Source organism: Lagopus leucura, unplaced genomic scaffold (assembly GCF_019238085.1).
Source record: "Lagopus leucura isolate 7727_CA_CO unplaced genomic scaffold, USGS_WTPT01 Super-Scaffold_100001, whole genome shotgun sequence".
NCBI lineage: Eukaryota > Metazoa > Chordata > Aves > Galliformes > Phasianidae > Lagopus > Lagopus leucura.
This window is the reverse complement of record NW_024962262.1, coordinates 36,717,789-36,732,916: the sequence shown is the minus strand read 5'-3', so window position 1 is coordinate 36,732,916 and position 15,128 is coordinate 36,717,789. Positions and strand designations below refer to the sequence as shown.

The 15,128-nt window shown below is 40.5% G+C and overlaps 1 protein-coding gene across 3 annotated transcripts in view; it reads left to right on the top strand.

Annotated features, from left to right (window-relative positions):
• Positions 1-706: 706 nt before the first annotated feature.
• TMTC4 (transmembrane O-mannosyltransferase targeting cadherins 4) overlaps positions 707-15,128 on the top strand; it is a 56,561-nt gene continuing 42,139 nt past the window's right edge. For 2 of the 3 annotated variants that reach the window (XR_006178202.1, XM_042867752.1), the window contains exons 1-4: positions 707-794; positions 2,421-2,636; positions 8,954-9,069; positions 11,104-11,320. Coding sequence is in view for 2 of the 3 variants with exons in the window: in XM_042867752.1 (XP_042723686.1) it covers positions 2,475-2,636; positions 8,954-9,069; positions 11,104-11,320 (495 nt within the window). In the remaining variant the exon portion in view is untranslated. The remainder of the gene's footprint in view (positions 795-2,420; positions 2,637-8,953; positions 9,070-11,103; positions 11,321-15,128) is intronic. The other variant, XM_042867753.1, reaches the window with a different exon arrangement.

Sequence of the window (15,128 nt, the reverse complement as noted above, 5' to 3'; positions counted from 1 at the left end):
TGAGCTGCCCACATGGCAGCAGCAGATATGTGACAGCAGGTGTAAAGCAGCCGACTATGGGTGACAGCCACTGCAGCCTTCCCAGAGCAGCATTTCCACCTGAGAGATAAAGCCAGGAAATAACCTTGCTGATTTGACACTTGATTGTGCATATTTTATTTTATTTTTTTTTTTTTAGGTATTTCTCAAAAAACTCTTCTCCAAATTGTACCCCTCTGCCTGGCTCCCAGCCAACATTTCTCATCCTCCTTCACTACGCGAAGGTTTTATCGTTTTTAGGACAGCTTCCGCCTAACGTTCGGTCTTATATCTCAGTACTTCATCACCACACTTTCTCACAAGACACGCACGAACAAAGCACAGCCGACAAAGCCCTTCTCCTTACGGGTTGTGCTCAGCGGGACACCCTCCCCACACGCAGAGCCCGACGGGCCGTCAGCCAGCGGACACAGCGCTCAGGGTAGGTTCGCAGCATCGTGCAGAGGGCGGTGGGCACATGTTGAGGGCCTCACACCGACCCCCGCTCACAACCGCGAGCGCTCTGCCTGCTCCGTTCTGCTCCCTCAGCTCAGCTCAGCCCGGCCCGCCGCGCGTCACGCCGCGCCGCCAATGGGCGGGGAGGGGGAGGCGGGGAGAAAGAGGGGTGGGGCGGCAGCGCTGCCAATGGGTTGTGGGGATGTTTCCCGGAGGCGAAGCGGCGGCCCCTCCCCCGGCGGCCGCTCCGGCTGGGGCTCGCCGGCCGGAGAGTTTCGCACCCGGCTGGGAGATGCCGCGCGGGCTCCTTCTCCTCGCAGGTAACGCCTCGCGCGGTCCCCAATCACCTAGCAGGCAGCGGGATGGCGGCGGAGCTCGGAGCCGCTCCGGACGGGGTGACGGGTTGACACCCCCCGCACAAAAGCGGAGCCTCGAGCGGGGCAGGGCCGCCGCCAAACTTCCCCGCCTGGCTGCGCGGAGGGAGCTGTGCTGCTCGTTCTCTTCTCCTCCTTTCCTCCCCCCCGCCGCTCGGAGCGATCGCTGTGTCCGGCGGCGGCAGCGGCGGGGCGCGCTGGGGGAGCCTCTGCTGGCAGCGTGCGCGGAGCTGGTAAACAGAGCAGGGAAACTTTCTGCGCGAGGGGAACGCTGAGGAACCGGAGCGTTTTAACTGCGCCTGGCATGGTTTTGCTCGGCCGAGGAGCTGCGTTCGATCTCAGCTTGCGCAGCCCCTTGTTCTGTGAGCCCAGGAGCGCTGCTGCGGGATCCTCAGAGCCAAAGGGGCCGCTGGGCGGCAGGAAGCCGTGCCCGGCTTTGTGCTGCGGGTGGGAGCGCTGGGAGCGGAGTCAGGGCAAAGGAAAGCTGAGACAGAGCTCCTGTGTGTGCCTCTTGTGTTTGGAGTTACAAACTTCACATACTGCCCGGCTTTTGCTATAGCTTTCCTTCTGCAGGCTCGTCGCTGTAGCAGCACTGGCTGTGGTGTGGGAGCTCAGGAGGAGCGAAGGCAGAACAGCTGTCCGGGCAGAGCCCGGTTTGGGGGCAGCAGGAGGGACCCTGCTGAGCAAAGATGGCTCGTGGGTAACCTGCCAACGCGGGGAGATTGCGTGGCCTTTCCATTTGCCTCAACAGCCAAATGCCTATGAGGATAGCTCTGGGCAGCCTGGTCTGATGGTTGGCAACCCTGCACACAGCAGGGGGTTGAAGCTAGATGATCATTGTGGTCCTTTTCAACCCACGCCATTCTGTGATTCTAAGATTCTAGCAGGTGGATGCTATGATAGCAGGTGGAATGAAGCCTGTACCTTGTCTGACGTGAGCAGAATGACCCAATGAACGCCACTTTGAGTCTTAATTGTGCGATACCTGTTGTCTTGCTGCTTGAATTGTAGAGATTTAGGCCTAGTCCATTAGCTGGCTGTGACGTTTGTATGAATTGCCAGTATGGGCTACATGCAAGGCTGGAGCCTTTCATTCAGTTAACCAGGGCAAAGTTCAGTTCATTCTGCAATTGCTTGTGTTTCTGCACTCCTTGCTCTCTATAAGGAAATTAAAACGTTTATCATCCTCATAGGGACTTTATAAATGCTTTGCACTCCCTGTGACACCCCAGTTTGTTGTACTTGAAAAGAATAGTAAGAAACAAAATTAAAAGTGTCTTGCTCAAGATTTTAGAATTTATCTGTGCCAGAGCTTTAACTTAGAATCTAAGAATCTCTTGGCTTTTGTCTCTGTGCATAGACCATGAGAAACTGTGGCTTTCTTCCAAGTTTGAAGTACAAAATTAAGTTTAGGTATGTTCCAGTCATTACCAAACACTCTGAAGCAAAGGTGTTAGATTGGGATAAGGAAATGTCACACAACACAACCTTCCATTTTAATTTTTCTTTTCTTTTCTTTTTTTTTTAATTGAAATGCTACTGTAATTGAGCACTTGTATCTATTTCTTTCAGATTTGCAGCCAACATAATGCTGAAGCTCCCAACTTGGAACAAGGATTTCACAGAATGGCACAGACAGAACCTAACCTGGACCATGACATATCATGGTTCCTCCTTCCATCATGCTGGGCTAAGACTGTTGTGGCATTAATATCCTTCCTCTGCTTTGCTAACAGCTATGATGGAGATTTTGTCTTTGATGATTCTGAAGCCATCATCAATAATAAGGTTTGTCTCTTTTTTTGTTGTTGTTGTTTTTTTGTTTTCTTTTTTCTTCCCTTTTGACTCAAGTGTTAATAGAAAAGAAATAGTGGCCACAATTTGTCTAAGGAGGCCCATAATATTCATCCTAGTAGAAAACTTCCTTCTGATATTTCTTTTTTTGAGCTTTATTTTTCTTGAGTTTGGTGTTTTGGTGGGTTTTTTTGTTGTTCTTTTTTGTAGTAAGCTTTCTTTATCGTTGACAGGCAAGCTGTGCAGCAGTGCTCTGCAGAAAAACTGAACAAAATCTTATTCCTAAAGCTATTTGAAAAACATGACTTGGGTTCTAATGCATAATAATACAAAAGAGTGAGCAAATTAAAGAGAGTTGTTTTTCTTCCCCTCAGAACGTGTCACCTTTCTTTTTTTTTGCAAGTGAAATACTCTGCTTGACAAGTCTTGATATATGGTCAAGGAAAAGAGATTTCTCTGCCATGGCAGATGGAGTTCATCTACTTCTCATCTAAGGCAGCATTATCTAGGGTCGCAGCTAATTTGGATGTGCTGATTGGTAACACTTCTTCACGGGGTACCTGTATATCAAGAACTGCCTATAAATCTTATGCTCATTTCTAAGTGAGAGAGGGAGTCCGCAGTAGATTTTTCCAGTATCTCTTAATAGTAAATAAAGAAATTTTCATTATCTCCTTGGAGTGATGGGCAAATACAGTTTGGTTGCGAGATAACTAACCAGTTGTAGTATGCAGGGTTCTCCAGCTGTGGTTTATGCCACAGAAATGTTAAAGGAGCAAGGAAAGCTTTTTTTTCCTATGTTTCTTCCCTACTTTTTAAACACTGATCATACGTGCAATGGGTAATTCTTGAAATACTTAAAAACTAAGATGTACAAAAGTTAGAGGCAACATACTGCAATGTGCATTTTAGAACTTGACAGTACTACTCTTTACTCAGACAGATTTATGTTAGACTTGTACATGTCATTGTGCTTCAAGTTATAAACATATTGGGAAGAAAAAAATCCATCAAATTGGAATTAAATCTCAAAGCTTATATTAAAAGACTATCAACAAATTAAGATCCTACAGTAGTTTGGTTTTTCTGTTGTTTTTGTGTTGTTGTGCTGTTTTGTTTTTTTTTAAAGCATTCTATTGCCCCTCACTGCAAGAAAGATATTGAGGCCCTGGAACGTGTTCAAAGGAGGGCAACAAAGCTGGTGAGGGGTCTGGAACACAGGCCATATGAGGAGAGGCTGAAGGAGCTGGGAATGTTCAGCCTGGAGAAGAGGAGGCTCAGGGGAGACCTTATTGCTCTCTATAACTTCCTGAAGGGAGGTTGTAGTGAGCTGGGGGTCGGCCTCTTCTCTCGTGTCATTAGTGATAGGACCAGGGGGAATGGTTTCAAGCTACGGCAGGGGAGATTCAGGCTGGACATGAGGAAGTATTACTTTTCAGAAAGGGTGGTCAGGCACTGGAATGGACTGCCCAGGGAGGTGGTGGAATCACCGACCCTGGGGGTGTTCAAGGAAAGACTGGATGTTGCGTTGAGGGACATGGTTTAGTAGGAGCTACTGGGAATAGGTGAACGGTTGGACTGGGTGATCTTTTAGGTCTTTTCCAACCTTAGTGATTCTATGATTCTATGATTCTATTTTAAATTACACAGCTCCTGGGAATGTTTCATTCTGCAAAGTTTTATTTGGGGCACAATAATATATTTTAATTTCCTGAAAGAACAAGCAAAAGACTGATGTTGAAACAAGGCAAGATGTTTTCTTCTTGTAGAATTTCCACACTAGTAATCTTTCTCCATTTCTTTCACTTTTTATTTTCAAAATATTTTTATTTATCTGTACAACACAACAACCTTCATCAGGATTATAGCTTTTGGCAGTGCTGAGAAATTCAGCCAATTGCTTGAGTAGATTAACCCAAATCTAGGCTGTTCATTTAAAAACAAACAAACAAACAAAAAACTGTGAGGCTTACTCTACTTTTCGTATCAAAATCTTGTATTATCTCGTGGAAACTAAATGAGAATTTGTCAACAATATCATTTTAACATAGGGTTAGGTAAGTACTAATGTATATACATCAACTCCATAAGAAAAGTTAGGAGACTGAGTTTTTAGTTGGGAGGAAGAGTATATCGAAAAGGCAGAGTTCATTTAATAAGCTACAGCATGTTTTCTCTATTTTCTGCTTTTTCAATAGGAGAGACAACAGATAAAGTAATTTTATAGATTTACTGAGTTACTCCATCTATGTCTTCTTGGGTGCTGAACACTGATTTTTTTTTTTTAATGTACTAGCTTCCCTGCCCATTCCCCCTTTTCCCAACCAATCTTTCCTTTGAGTAGCATTTTAACTAGTACACAACAGTGGCTTTTGTCTTCATAAACTTCAGACACAGTGTGTCATTTCCATAAGCCTTTTTATAGAAAAACTGACTTTTTTTTTTTTTTTTTTTTTTTCTGGAATTGAACCCTGTTTTGTGTGGGCTGCTGCTAATCAAGTACTTAGAGATTCTTTGATTTGTACTTTCAGTTCTGATAGAGAACATCATATGTAACTTTTTATCACTTGTGAATTTTAAAGCAAATGGGCACCTTTTTTTAGAGAAAGTTCACTGTGGGGTGATTGATGTAAACAACTTTCTCTCACAGAGCTTAGATGCATGAACAAGATAAGTGGCTAAGAATTTCTGGGTCATAAGGAGATGTAAACACTAAATCATTCCAGGTATTCAGCTTTACCTGCATTCTTCCTGCTGAAGGCAGAAGAAGACTGATTCTGGTGGAATGGAAAATATCGCTTTGCTCATCCCAAATAGATTTCCCATCATTAAGGCTATCTGTGATGTAGAAGATGTACTTTTAAAATTGTAGTACTTCCTTTTTTTAAAAAAAAAAAAAAAAAAAAAAATCTTCTTCCTAGCTCATTTCTTACACAAACATGTGTAAGGAACAATGCTGTTGTTTGGGACAGCAGTCTGAGAACTACAATGCCTGTCAATAGATCCATCTTGAAGAGTACGAAGGCTTCAATATTTGTTGGTGTACAACCTAGTCTTGACTTGCCCCTGTAAAAACAGGCTATATTGATTGATTTAGTGGGCTGATGATGAGCTTCAGTCCTCTGAGAGTCAGATTATGACCTTTAGTGTTTGTTCATGCCACTGGGGAATGGAACGTGCTGAAGGCCAAAATTGTGGTCTTGGGAGAAAAAAATGAAATTCTTTGTATAGCTTGACAACAGAAATGTCTGTGAGAGAATGAAGAAGCTTCACTCTGGAATAATTCTTAAGTTCAAATGAGATTCCCCAGGAGTCTTGGTTTCTTAATATTTTCATTGAAAATGCCTTAATTTACATCTTCAGTATAAGACTTTTCAAAGACTGCCTTGTTAGCAGTCTCTTTTCTGCATATTTGTTAGTAACATATTTCAGAATGTTTCTGTTTGATAGTATGTTGCAAGATTATTATGTTACTTCCCCATCCTAATTCATAGAATCCTTCAGATCAGAAAAGACTGTTAAGATCATCAAGTCCAACCATCAAGTCCTCACCACCATACTTGCTAAAATCTAATCGACATATCTACACATTTCTTGAGCACCTCCAGGGTCAGGGACTCCACCACCTCCCTGGGCAGCCTGTTCTGATGCTTGACCGCTCTTCTGGAGAATATTTTTTTTTCCTAATACCCAACCTGAGGCTATTACCTCCCATCCTATCACTAATTACCTGGGAGAAAAGAACAATCCTTACCTCACCTCAATCTCATTTCAGGTCATTGTAGAGAACAATGAGGTTTCCTCTGAGCCACCTCATATTCAGACAGCTGACTAGCTAGCACTCCTTTTCCTTCACGCAGCCTTCCAGTCATTCTGCCTCAAGCCTGTAGTGTTGCATGGGATTCTTGTGACTGAAGTGCAGAACTTGGCACTTATTCTTTTCAAACCTCATACAATTGGCTCCAGTGCATCAAACCAGCCTATCCAGATCCCTCTGTAACTGTTAACTAGTATTGGCCAGGTTTGATTTAGTGATAGTAAACTATTTTTCTGGATTTTTTGGTGTATAGAGAACCAGGAAAAACTCAGATATTGCAAGTTCAGTTCAGCAGCTAGTAAGCATGGCACAGGCGTTTGGTTGTATATTGGGATTAGCAGTGATATGTTATCTCTTGGCTTTCTGGCAGGCCAAAAATGCATCTAGGGATAAGATGAAAGGTGCTGTAGAGCCCAGGATAATGTAGAAATAAGTAAGATAATAGCAGTGTTTTTAAGAAATTGGTGGTAACGAGCTAAGTTTATTACAATGGGCCAACTTTGTAAGTAGATGGAGATGTAAAATGAGTAAGACATAGGGCACTAGGCTTTGAAAGACCTTTCATGAGGTCGGCAGGCTGGTTTATCGATTTACTGTTGTTTGAATTGGTTGTTTGGTCTCCTTTTGATTTGTTGGTCTATTTAAAATTCTAAAAGAAGAGGGTGAAAGAAGGACGGAGTGGAGTAACTTCCTTTTGATTGCAGGTGTAACATCAACATTCAAATAAACGGTATTCATTAGCTAGTACAATATTGTTTTTAGGCTCCATCTTAAGTGTATATAACCTGTATATTTGCTTATTGGAATTTTTCTCGGAAAAGCAGAGGAATAAGGGAGAGTAGAAGATGAGTTTTGGATTGAGCTCAACAGCTTACTCTCACAAAGAACTAAGGAGGGTACTACAAAGCCCACCTCTTCAGAAAGGTGTCTTCCTTATTTTTTTCTTCTCCAAAGTCTGTGTTTGTCACTCAGTAGTCTGTGTTATATGAATGTTTTCTTTATCAACACGGCTTTAAGAGAAAAGGAAAGAGCATACTTATCCTTTGCAATGTTTTGGGTATTTTTTTAGGCTCTGACCCCACCCAAAATTAACACAATTTGTTCATTTTAGCATCTGCTATTAATTGTTTAGACCAGTATGCAAAAGACCTTATTATTGGCTTCATGTATTAACTTTTTTTTTTAAGTGCTAATTAAATAGTATTCTGTGCAAAGTAAAGCTTCAGAAAGAACTTGTTCTTTTCTGTCTTCGGTCTCCTTGCTTCCTTGTTTTCATCAATAGTTGTCCTACTTGCATTGTTTTAAAAATAGCTGTTTGTGACAGTGGCCTCTTCTGCACGATAACCTTAAAACAAGGTGAAATGAAAGACATTTTACAATATTAGGTAAAGGTGGGTTTTTTTGTATGCATTCTATTTCGAATATTGGACCAGATTATCAACTGACATACTCATTGTTCTACTAAATTTCATGTAGTTATACCTACTTAAAGGTCAAGATGCTTTGATTCTTTTTGATGGGCTGGATGTGCTCAAAAAGTGGGCACAGAAGAATCTAACGATGTTTAAAAGAGTCGAGTACAAGGTGTTGCACTTGGGTCAAGGCAATCCCAGATACGAGTACAGGCTGGGAGAAGAACTCATTGAGAGGAGACTTGTGGAGATGGAATCCTGATGGAGAAGGAACTGGACATGAGGCAGCAGTGTGCTCTTGCAGCCCAGAGGGCCAACAGTATCCTGGGCTACATCAGAAGAGAGGTGTCCAGGAGGGAGAGGAGGTGATTGTCCCCCTCTACTCTGTGAGGCCCCATCTGGAGCTCTGTGTCCAGGCCTGGGGCCCCCAGTACTGGAAGGGTACAAAGCTATTGGAACAGGTTTAGAGGAGGGCCAGATAATAAAAAAGCTGGAGCACCTCTCCTGTGAAGAAAGGTTGAGGAAGCTGGGCTTGTTTAGCTTTGAGAAGGCTCTGGGAGACCTCATTTTGTCCTTCCAGTACTTAAAAGGAGCTTGTAAGCAGGAGAGAGGCAGACTTTTTACATCATCTGAATGTGATAGGACAAAGGGGAACGGCTTTAAGTTAAGGGGGAGGAGATTTAGGTTAGATGTTTGGAAAAAATTTTTACTCAGAGGGTTGTGAGGTGCTGGAACAGATTACTCCAGAGATGTTGTGAATACTCCATCTCTGGAGGCATTCAAGACCAGGTTGGATGGGATCTTGAGCAGCCTGATTTAGTGGTTGGCAACTCTGCTTATGACAGGAGAGTTGGAACTAGACAATCTGTAAGGTCCCCTCCAATCCACATCATTCTGTGACTGTATGACAGGCATTCAAAACTTGACCTTCGTTACAAACTTTTGTACTTTGTCAAATGTTGGTGGAGAGCCAGCAAAACATCTGGTATGTTCATGTTAACATGAGCTTGTATTACTTAGAACTCATTTGTGTTATAGATTCTTTGAATCAGTGATGTTATGAATCTGGTGTTTTATTTCAGGACCTCAGGGCAGAAACCCCACTTGGTGACCTGTGGCATCATGATTTTTGGGGTAGCAAACTCAGCAGCAATACCAGTCATAAGTCGTATCGACCACTTACTGTCCTAACTTTCAGGTGAGACTTGCCATTTTGTTCTAGGTTTAAGATTATTTTAAATGCATATTGGCATGTTGATTTTAGGGAGGAGGCAAGATGAAAAAGGGGAAGACGAAATATCTGGAGGGAGTTGGATGTCCTTCCTTAGTCTGATTTTTCTGCTCTCTTTCTTAATCTCAAATTGAGTTTTAATTTTCAAATTGTTTCTTTTCCTAAGTACACGTTATTTTGACGTTGTTTTTCAATATACTTTTCAGAGGTTGCATCTCATATACTTTGGTATTAGGAGCGTTGTGGATCAGTGTGTTGTCAAGGAATAAAATGCATGTTCCCTCCACTTAGCCCTGCTGCCTCTTGTACTACTATTGTAGTTTCTGTTCCTTGCTTGATTAGTAGAACTGTCTGATGATTCTTTTTATAAATAGCATCAATCTGCTGTGGCCTTTTGCCACTAGGACACTGAGTAATTTTTCTGTCTCTATCTCCCTGATATTTTTGTTTCAAGTGAATGTTTGCCTGAGAGTCTGAGTGAAAAAGATGTTTGCTTGTCTATTTAACTGGCTGGTTTTCTCAGACAACTAATGATTTACAAGGAGTCCTTCTGTAGATGCTTAGCTCATGTCTCATTTGCCCAAATCCTTGTACAAAAAGAAAAAAAGCAAAAAAAAAAACCCACATAGCAACTGTGCACAGTAATGCAGAGAATCTTTAAGAACTGAGCCATAAACTTCTTTACTTTCCCCAAACAACTCTGTGCTATGGAACCAGCTGCTGCAGACTGTAGAGTTGGCACTGACTGTAGAGTTGTTTCTGGTCTAAACAGGAACTAAGATTGGAGAATCATTTAGATTCCTCCTCAGACTGAAGCAAAAGCTTTGACTCTTGAGATCAGTGTTAGTGTTTTAGCATGATGTCTCGCTGTCTTAAGGTTTCTTTACATTGCCATTGAGGAAAATATGCAACTGAATGGTATGTGTCAGTGTCTTAATCTTAGTAAAGCTTTCACTGCATTCAACAGCACATGCTTCCCTTTCTTTTCAAGTGGTAGATTCCATCTTTAGTAATATCCCAGTTAGGTTAATGAGAGAACTGGGATTCTATCATTACTATATCATGTGGGGGATACTATATACATGTGGGGATGGTCCTTAAAATGCTGTTTTCACAAGTAAGAATTTGGCTTACTTAATACCCCAAGTTTAACTTTTCTGTGTATCACATCTATAATGAGTTAGGTATTTTTAATAGATTTCTTTTAAGCCAGACGTAGGCAGGTCAAATGAAGTATTTGAAGTTGTAAGTTTCTATGTATCTCACCTTCTTATAAAAGCACACAGAAAATAACATGCTCCTCCCTTTACCCTCTCCATTTTGCCTCAAAGTTCCTATCTTGGGTTGGATCTTAGACTTAATGTTTTTTACTTCTTTTTCGTTCTGATACCTGTATGACATTTTCTCTAACCTGTCTCACAGATTAGTTACTAAGACTTGCTGCCTGACTACTTTCTGGATTGATGCTGGATTGTACCCAGCTGCTTTCTACATCAGTCCAAATGCTAAGATGTTTTTCTGCTAGGATGCCAGTAGAAATCGTAGTTTCTATGCATTTCAGTTTCCATGCTGTGAATGTATTTAAAATTATTTCATCAAGTTGCTTGTGGACACAGTGTCTCTTAAGCCCAAGACTTCCCACAATAGGCTGGGAGTTCTGTTGGTAGCCAAAAGCCAGTTCTAACTTATCATCAGTGTGATTAACACAATGACATTAACATATGTCTTTGAAGAGAGTAGATATTCTAAATATGGTATCTCATATGAATACCTTTAAATAAAGATCAGGATGTTGTTTCTGGCCTGTTGTGGTGATATGAATTGGTAAGACTATGCATGCCAGGGTTTGCTTGCATTTTTCAGCCTGTTTTGTTTTGTTTTTAGCCTTAGCTTTTGTTCGTTTCTAATACAGTCTTGGTTTGGGGGTTGGTTAAGTTGTCTGTTAGTATGTCTCTAACTATTCATGTAACTTCTAACCTTAATGCTTTTGTTTGTATATAGAATTAATTATCTTTTTGCTGGAGGCTTCTACCCAGTTGGTTTCCATGTCATCAATATCATACTGCATTGTACTATCTCAGTGTTGATGGTTGATGTGTTCTCAATATTATTGGGTGGATTGCAATTCACTAATAAAGGAAGAAGACTAAACCTGGCTCCAAAGACATCTCTTCTAGCTGCTTTGCTGTTTGCTGTACATCCAGTGCACACTGAATGTGTAAGTACTGAATACTTATTTCCAGCAATTTGTATCTTAGAAGTTTTTGACCGTCTTGATTAATTAGCTTTGACATAGCCTCTTACTGTACTCTTCGCTTATATATATTCTTAACGCTTCTCTTGACACTTGGCTTACAAGAACGATCAAATATTATGGTTAGTGCTTTCAAAACCTTGTAATTCCACAGGGCTGGACCTTATTAAGGAAGATAAATTAAATCATTTAAGTACAATAACTAAAGAAGGATAGCCCTAAACTACAGAGTTTTCCTAATTGCTGGATTAAGAATTCATTACTAGAAACATTAGCACATGAGTAGCCAAGAAGAATGGAAGATAAACTGAATGCAAATGCTTAACTACTTTTCATTCCAATTTGCTTTGATAAAAGGCAAGATGATAGAATATTGGAATAGGGTTATTACATAAACTCTGTATGTGACTATTAGGATATTTTATCCAGTTTTCAATCCATGATGCAGTGGGGATACTGGGAAAAAAGGAGAGGACTCAGAAGAGCCATGAAAGTGATAAAAGGATTGGAAATCATCCCATGTCATGATGGATCAAATTCCATGGATTTATATTTTTAGTATGAAGGAGAAGATTAAAGAATGGTTTTGTGTTTTTTTTTAATCACAGCCAGTAATTATGTACATGGGAAGCAGAAATTTGATAGTAATGGGCCCTTTAATAGTGCAGACAGAAGCATAATAGTGACTGGAAGTTGAAGCTATAAAGATGTGAAATAGGAACATGGCATGTGAGTAGTGTCCAATTAAAATACCTGACCAAACATCAAAGTCACTGTGTGCAAGCTCTAGTGAAGACGAAATGATTTTCTTAAGGTGTTCTGCCCTCATAGCTGAGAAAGTCTTATGGCCTTTTGCTGGTGTATTTGCTGGCTTTGGTTCCTGATTGTTTAGTATCTTATGAGTAAGAATACATGAAATGAAGAATAATTGCAATGCAAGAATATTTTTTATTTAGAGTTTGGAGGGACTGATCTATTTAAAAGGTACTAATTTTAACTTTGTCCTATAAAGGAACTCTGAATCCTCATTGTACAGTGTTCTGTGTGTGTGACACTGATCTCTTTTCATTTAAAATATGGCATGTTTTTGTGGCCCTTTTTCATTCTTGTTGTATGTGATTGATGGGGAAGAGGTAACAGAAGAAAGTGCCTCTCAGTTAACTGGAGATTGTACATACTGGAAACCTGGAGAAGGTTCTGGATTAGCAAATTCTGAACCTTATTTGGCAGTGTGGCTAAAACATCCTGTAATTTGTTCTTTGGTGTTTACCTAAGTAACAGCTTTTTTATTTGAGCACCTAGTCAGAAGGGTCCCTGATATGTTTTCCAAAACAGTTTTAGATGTCAAAGTGAAGTAAGAAAAGTCCTCAGTGCTTTTGGTGTTTTGATATCAAGTGAAATGTCATGGGAATCTTAATCATAATCTTGCTATTGACATCTTTATTAATAGCCATAATTTTATTCTTTGTCTATTTAAAAATATATTTGTGAGGAGGCAACAGTTATTCAAACAATGGTCATATAAAATAAATCACAAGTGATGCAGTCTGACAGGTGTGTGAGCTTTGAAGACTTATGTACACTTTGGGCAAACAATGGAAGAAGAGGAAAAAGTATGCTTAGATAACACATCTCTTCTAAGATCTAGGAGCTGACAGAGGCTTCTGATCATCTTCCCAGTAAATGATAAATCTTGTTGCACCATAACAGTCATGATACTGCTATGGTTCCAGCATGAATGCATGTCAGGAAGCATCTGCTCAAAGAGCATTTCTCATTGTTTTAGAGCTGTGAGCTTCAGGTAGCACGACATTCTGGTTTTGAAATGAGATGACATATTTTGACACAGAATAGTGAGGAATCTGTCAGTCTGCTGCTGTGGTTTTGGGTATGTGCAGCACAAAACAAACTTGTCATCTAAAACAGATCTTGAAAAGTTTAAATGCTTTCAGTAGCCATGTAATAAAAACATCTGTCATTATATGTATTTTTCTACAGGCAAGTAAACATTGCTATGGCATCTTTCTCTCTCTTAATAAATGTTTATTCTGTGTAATGCTTGAGAGATGAAACACAGGCATAAGAATATGCCTGATACTAATTTAAAACTGAATTTTTCCATTTACCTTGTTTTCAGACATTATGTACCTGATCCTTCTCTGAGATGAGAAAATTGTGCATTTGGAGTCATTTAAGGCCATATGTGTGTTGTTAACTCCTTAATCTTTATTATAATAAATTGGCATTTATTTTCAAAATTGCCTAAGCTCACCTTTACTTTTATTACATTAGCTGAGAGCAGCTTGTCAAACTGAATGATGCTTCGTTATTATCACCTTTCCAAATGCTTCCTCTACGGGGCAGGAGAAGAAGCAGGGAAGTTGGGTGTTTGGCTTTGAATTAATGAAGAAGTTTTTCTGCACTGTTCAGGAACCAGCAGTTTCTTCTTTTATGGTGCTCAACTGAGGCTGAGGGCGTAGCAGAAGAGAGCTGCTTCTGTGAATTCAGTTCTGTTCTCATGTCTCTACACCTTCGCATGTTCTGAAGTTCTTTAGAAACATGTTACATCATGTTTGACTGATGTGCAAAAGAAATAAACTCTTTTCCAACAGGAGGGTTAGTAAATATCTTGAAGCTACATGAAAATGCAGTTTCTCTTTTTACTTATCCCTTTCTCACAAAATGAGACCATGGATGAAGAAGAAGAATCAAATTTTCTCCTTTTGCTCCTGAACCATCACCTCATAAAACCAACACTGTTCATCTTCCCCAGGAAGCATGGAACTTGGAGCTCCAGCATGTAGATACAAACTCAAAAAAAAAAAAAAAAAAAGGAGTCTTTCCAAGTTCCTTGCTCAGGGTGCTTTCTCCAGTGAGGTCTGAACTTCTGGGCTTATTCAGTCTCCTGCCACCCCACTGTGCTATGATTTCCCCCAGAAAATTCATGGCACATTGTGACTTTTTTTTTTTTTTAAGTCAGAATGAAGATCCAAGAATGTGTCACAATCACTTGTCTAAGCAAGTGATTGTAAACGCAGGTTAATTCCTTGAACTAAAGCTTGTTGATGGTCCCAAGAATGGTCTTAATTTAAATAGTTTCATAGAATCATAGAATCATAGAATCACCAAGGTTGGAAAAGACCTTCAAGATCATCCAGTCCAACCGTTCACCTATTCCCAGTAGCTCCCACTAAACCATGTCCCTCAACACAACATCCAGCAACATCCAGTTGCTGAACACCCACAACATCCACAACATCCACAACATCCAGTTTGGTGCAGAGGTCCCAGGATGAGCTTCTGATTTTATTCTGCGTTACTACAGCTTCTGTTACAAGATGAAGCTGCAGGTAACTCTAGTGTAATCAAGTAATACAACACCAAAAGCTGCTGGAGGATGGCATTCCAGCAGGCTGAAAATTATTTCTTCATTGGGAGTATTCAGACTGCAATTTGAAGGCTGCCTTGTGTTCTGAAAGTAGGTAGTCTCGATTTGTACTTCAGCAGAGTTGCTGATTTTGTAGGGATTGAAGTCTTCTAAGAGTTCTACTGAAAAACACTGTAATCTAAAAATCTGATGGAATGGGGTAGTCTGCATTTTCTTAGATGAAGTCATGTTTTTTTCTTAAAAGTAGCAGTATTTCATAAATTTAAGCTAAATCATTTACCTATTTATTACTAAGCAACGTCCAGTAAAACTTATGACACTGCTTGGAAAAATTAGGTATCACTAGCTGAGCAAACAAGATAAAAAGAAAAAGATATTAACAGC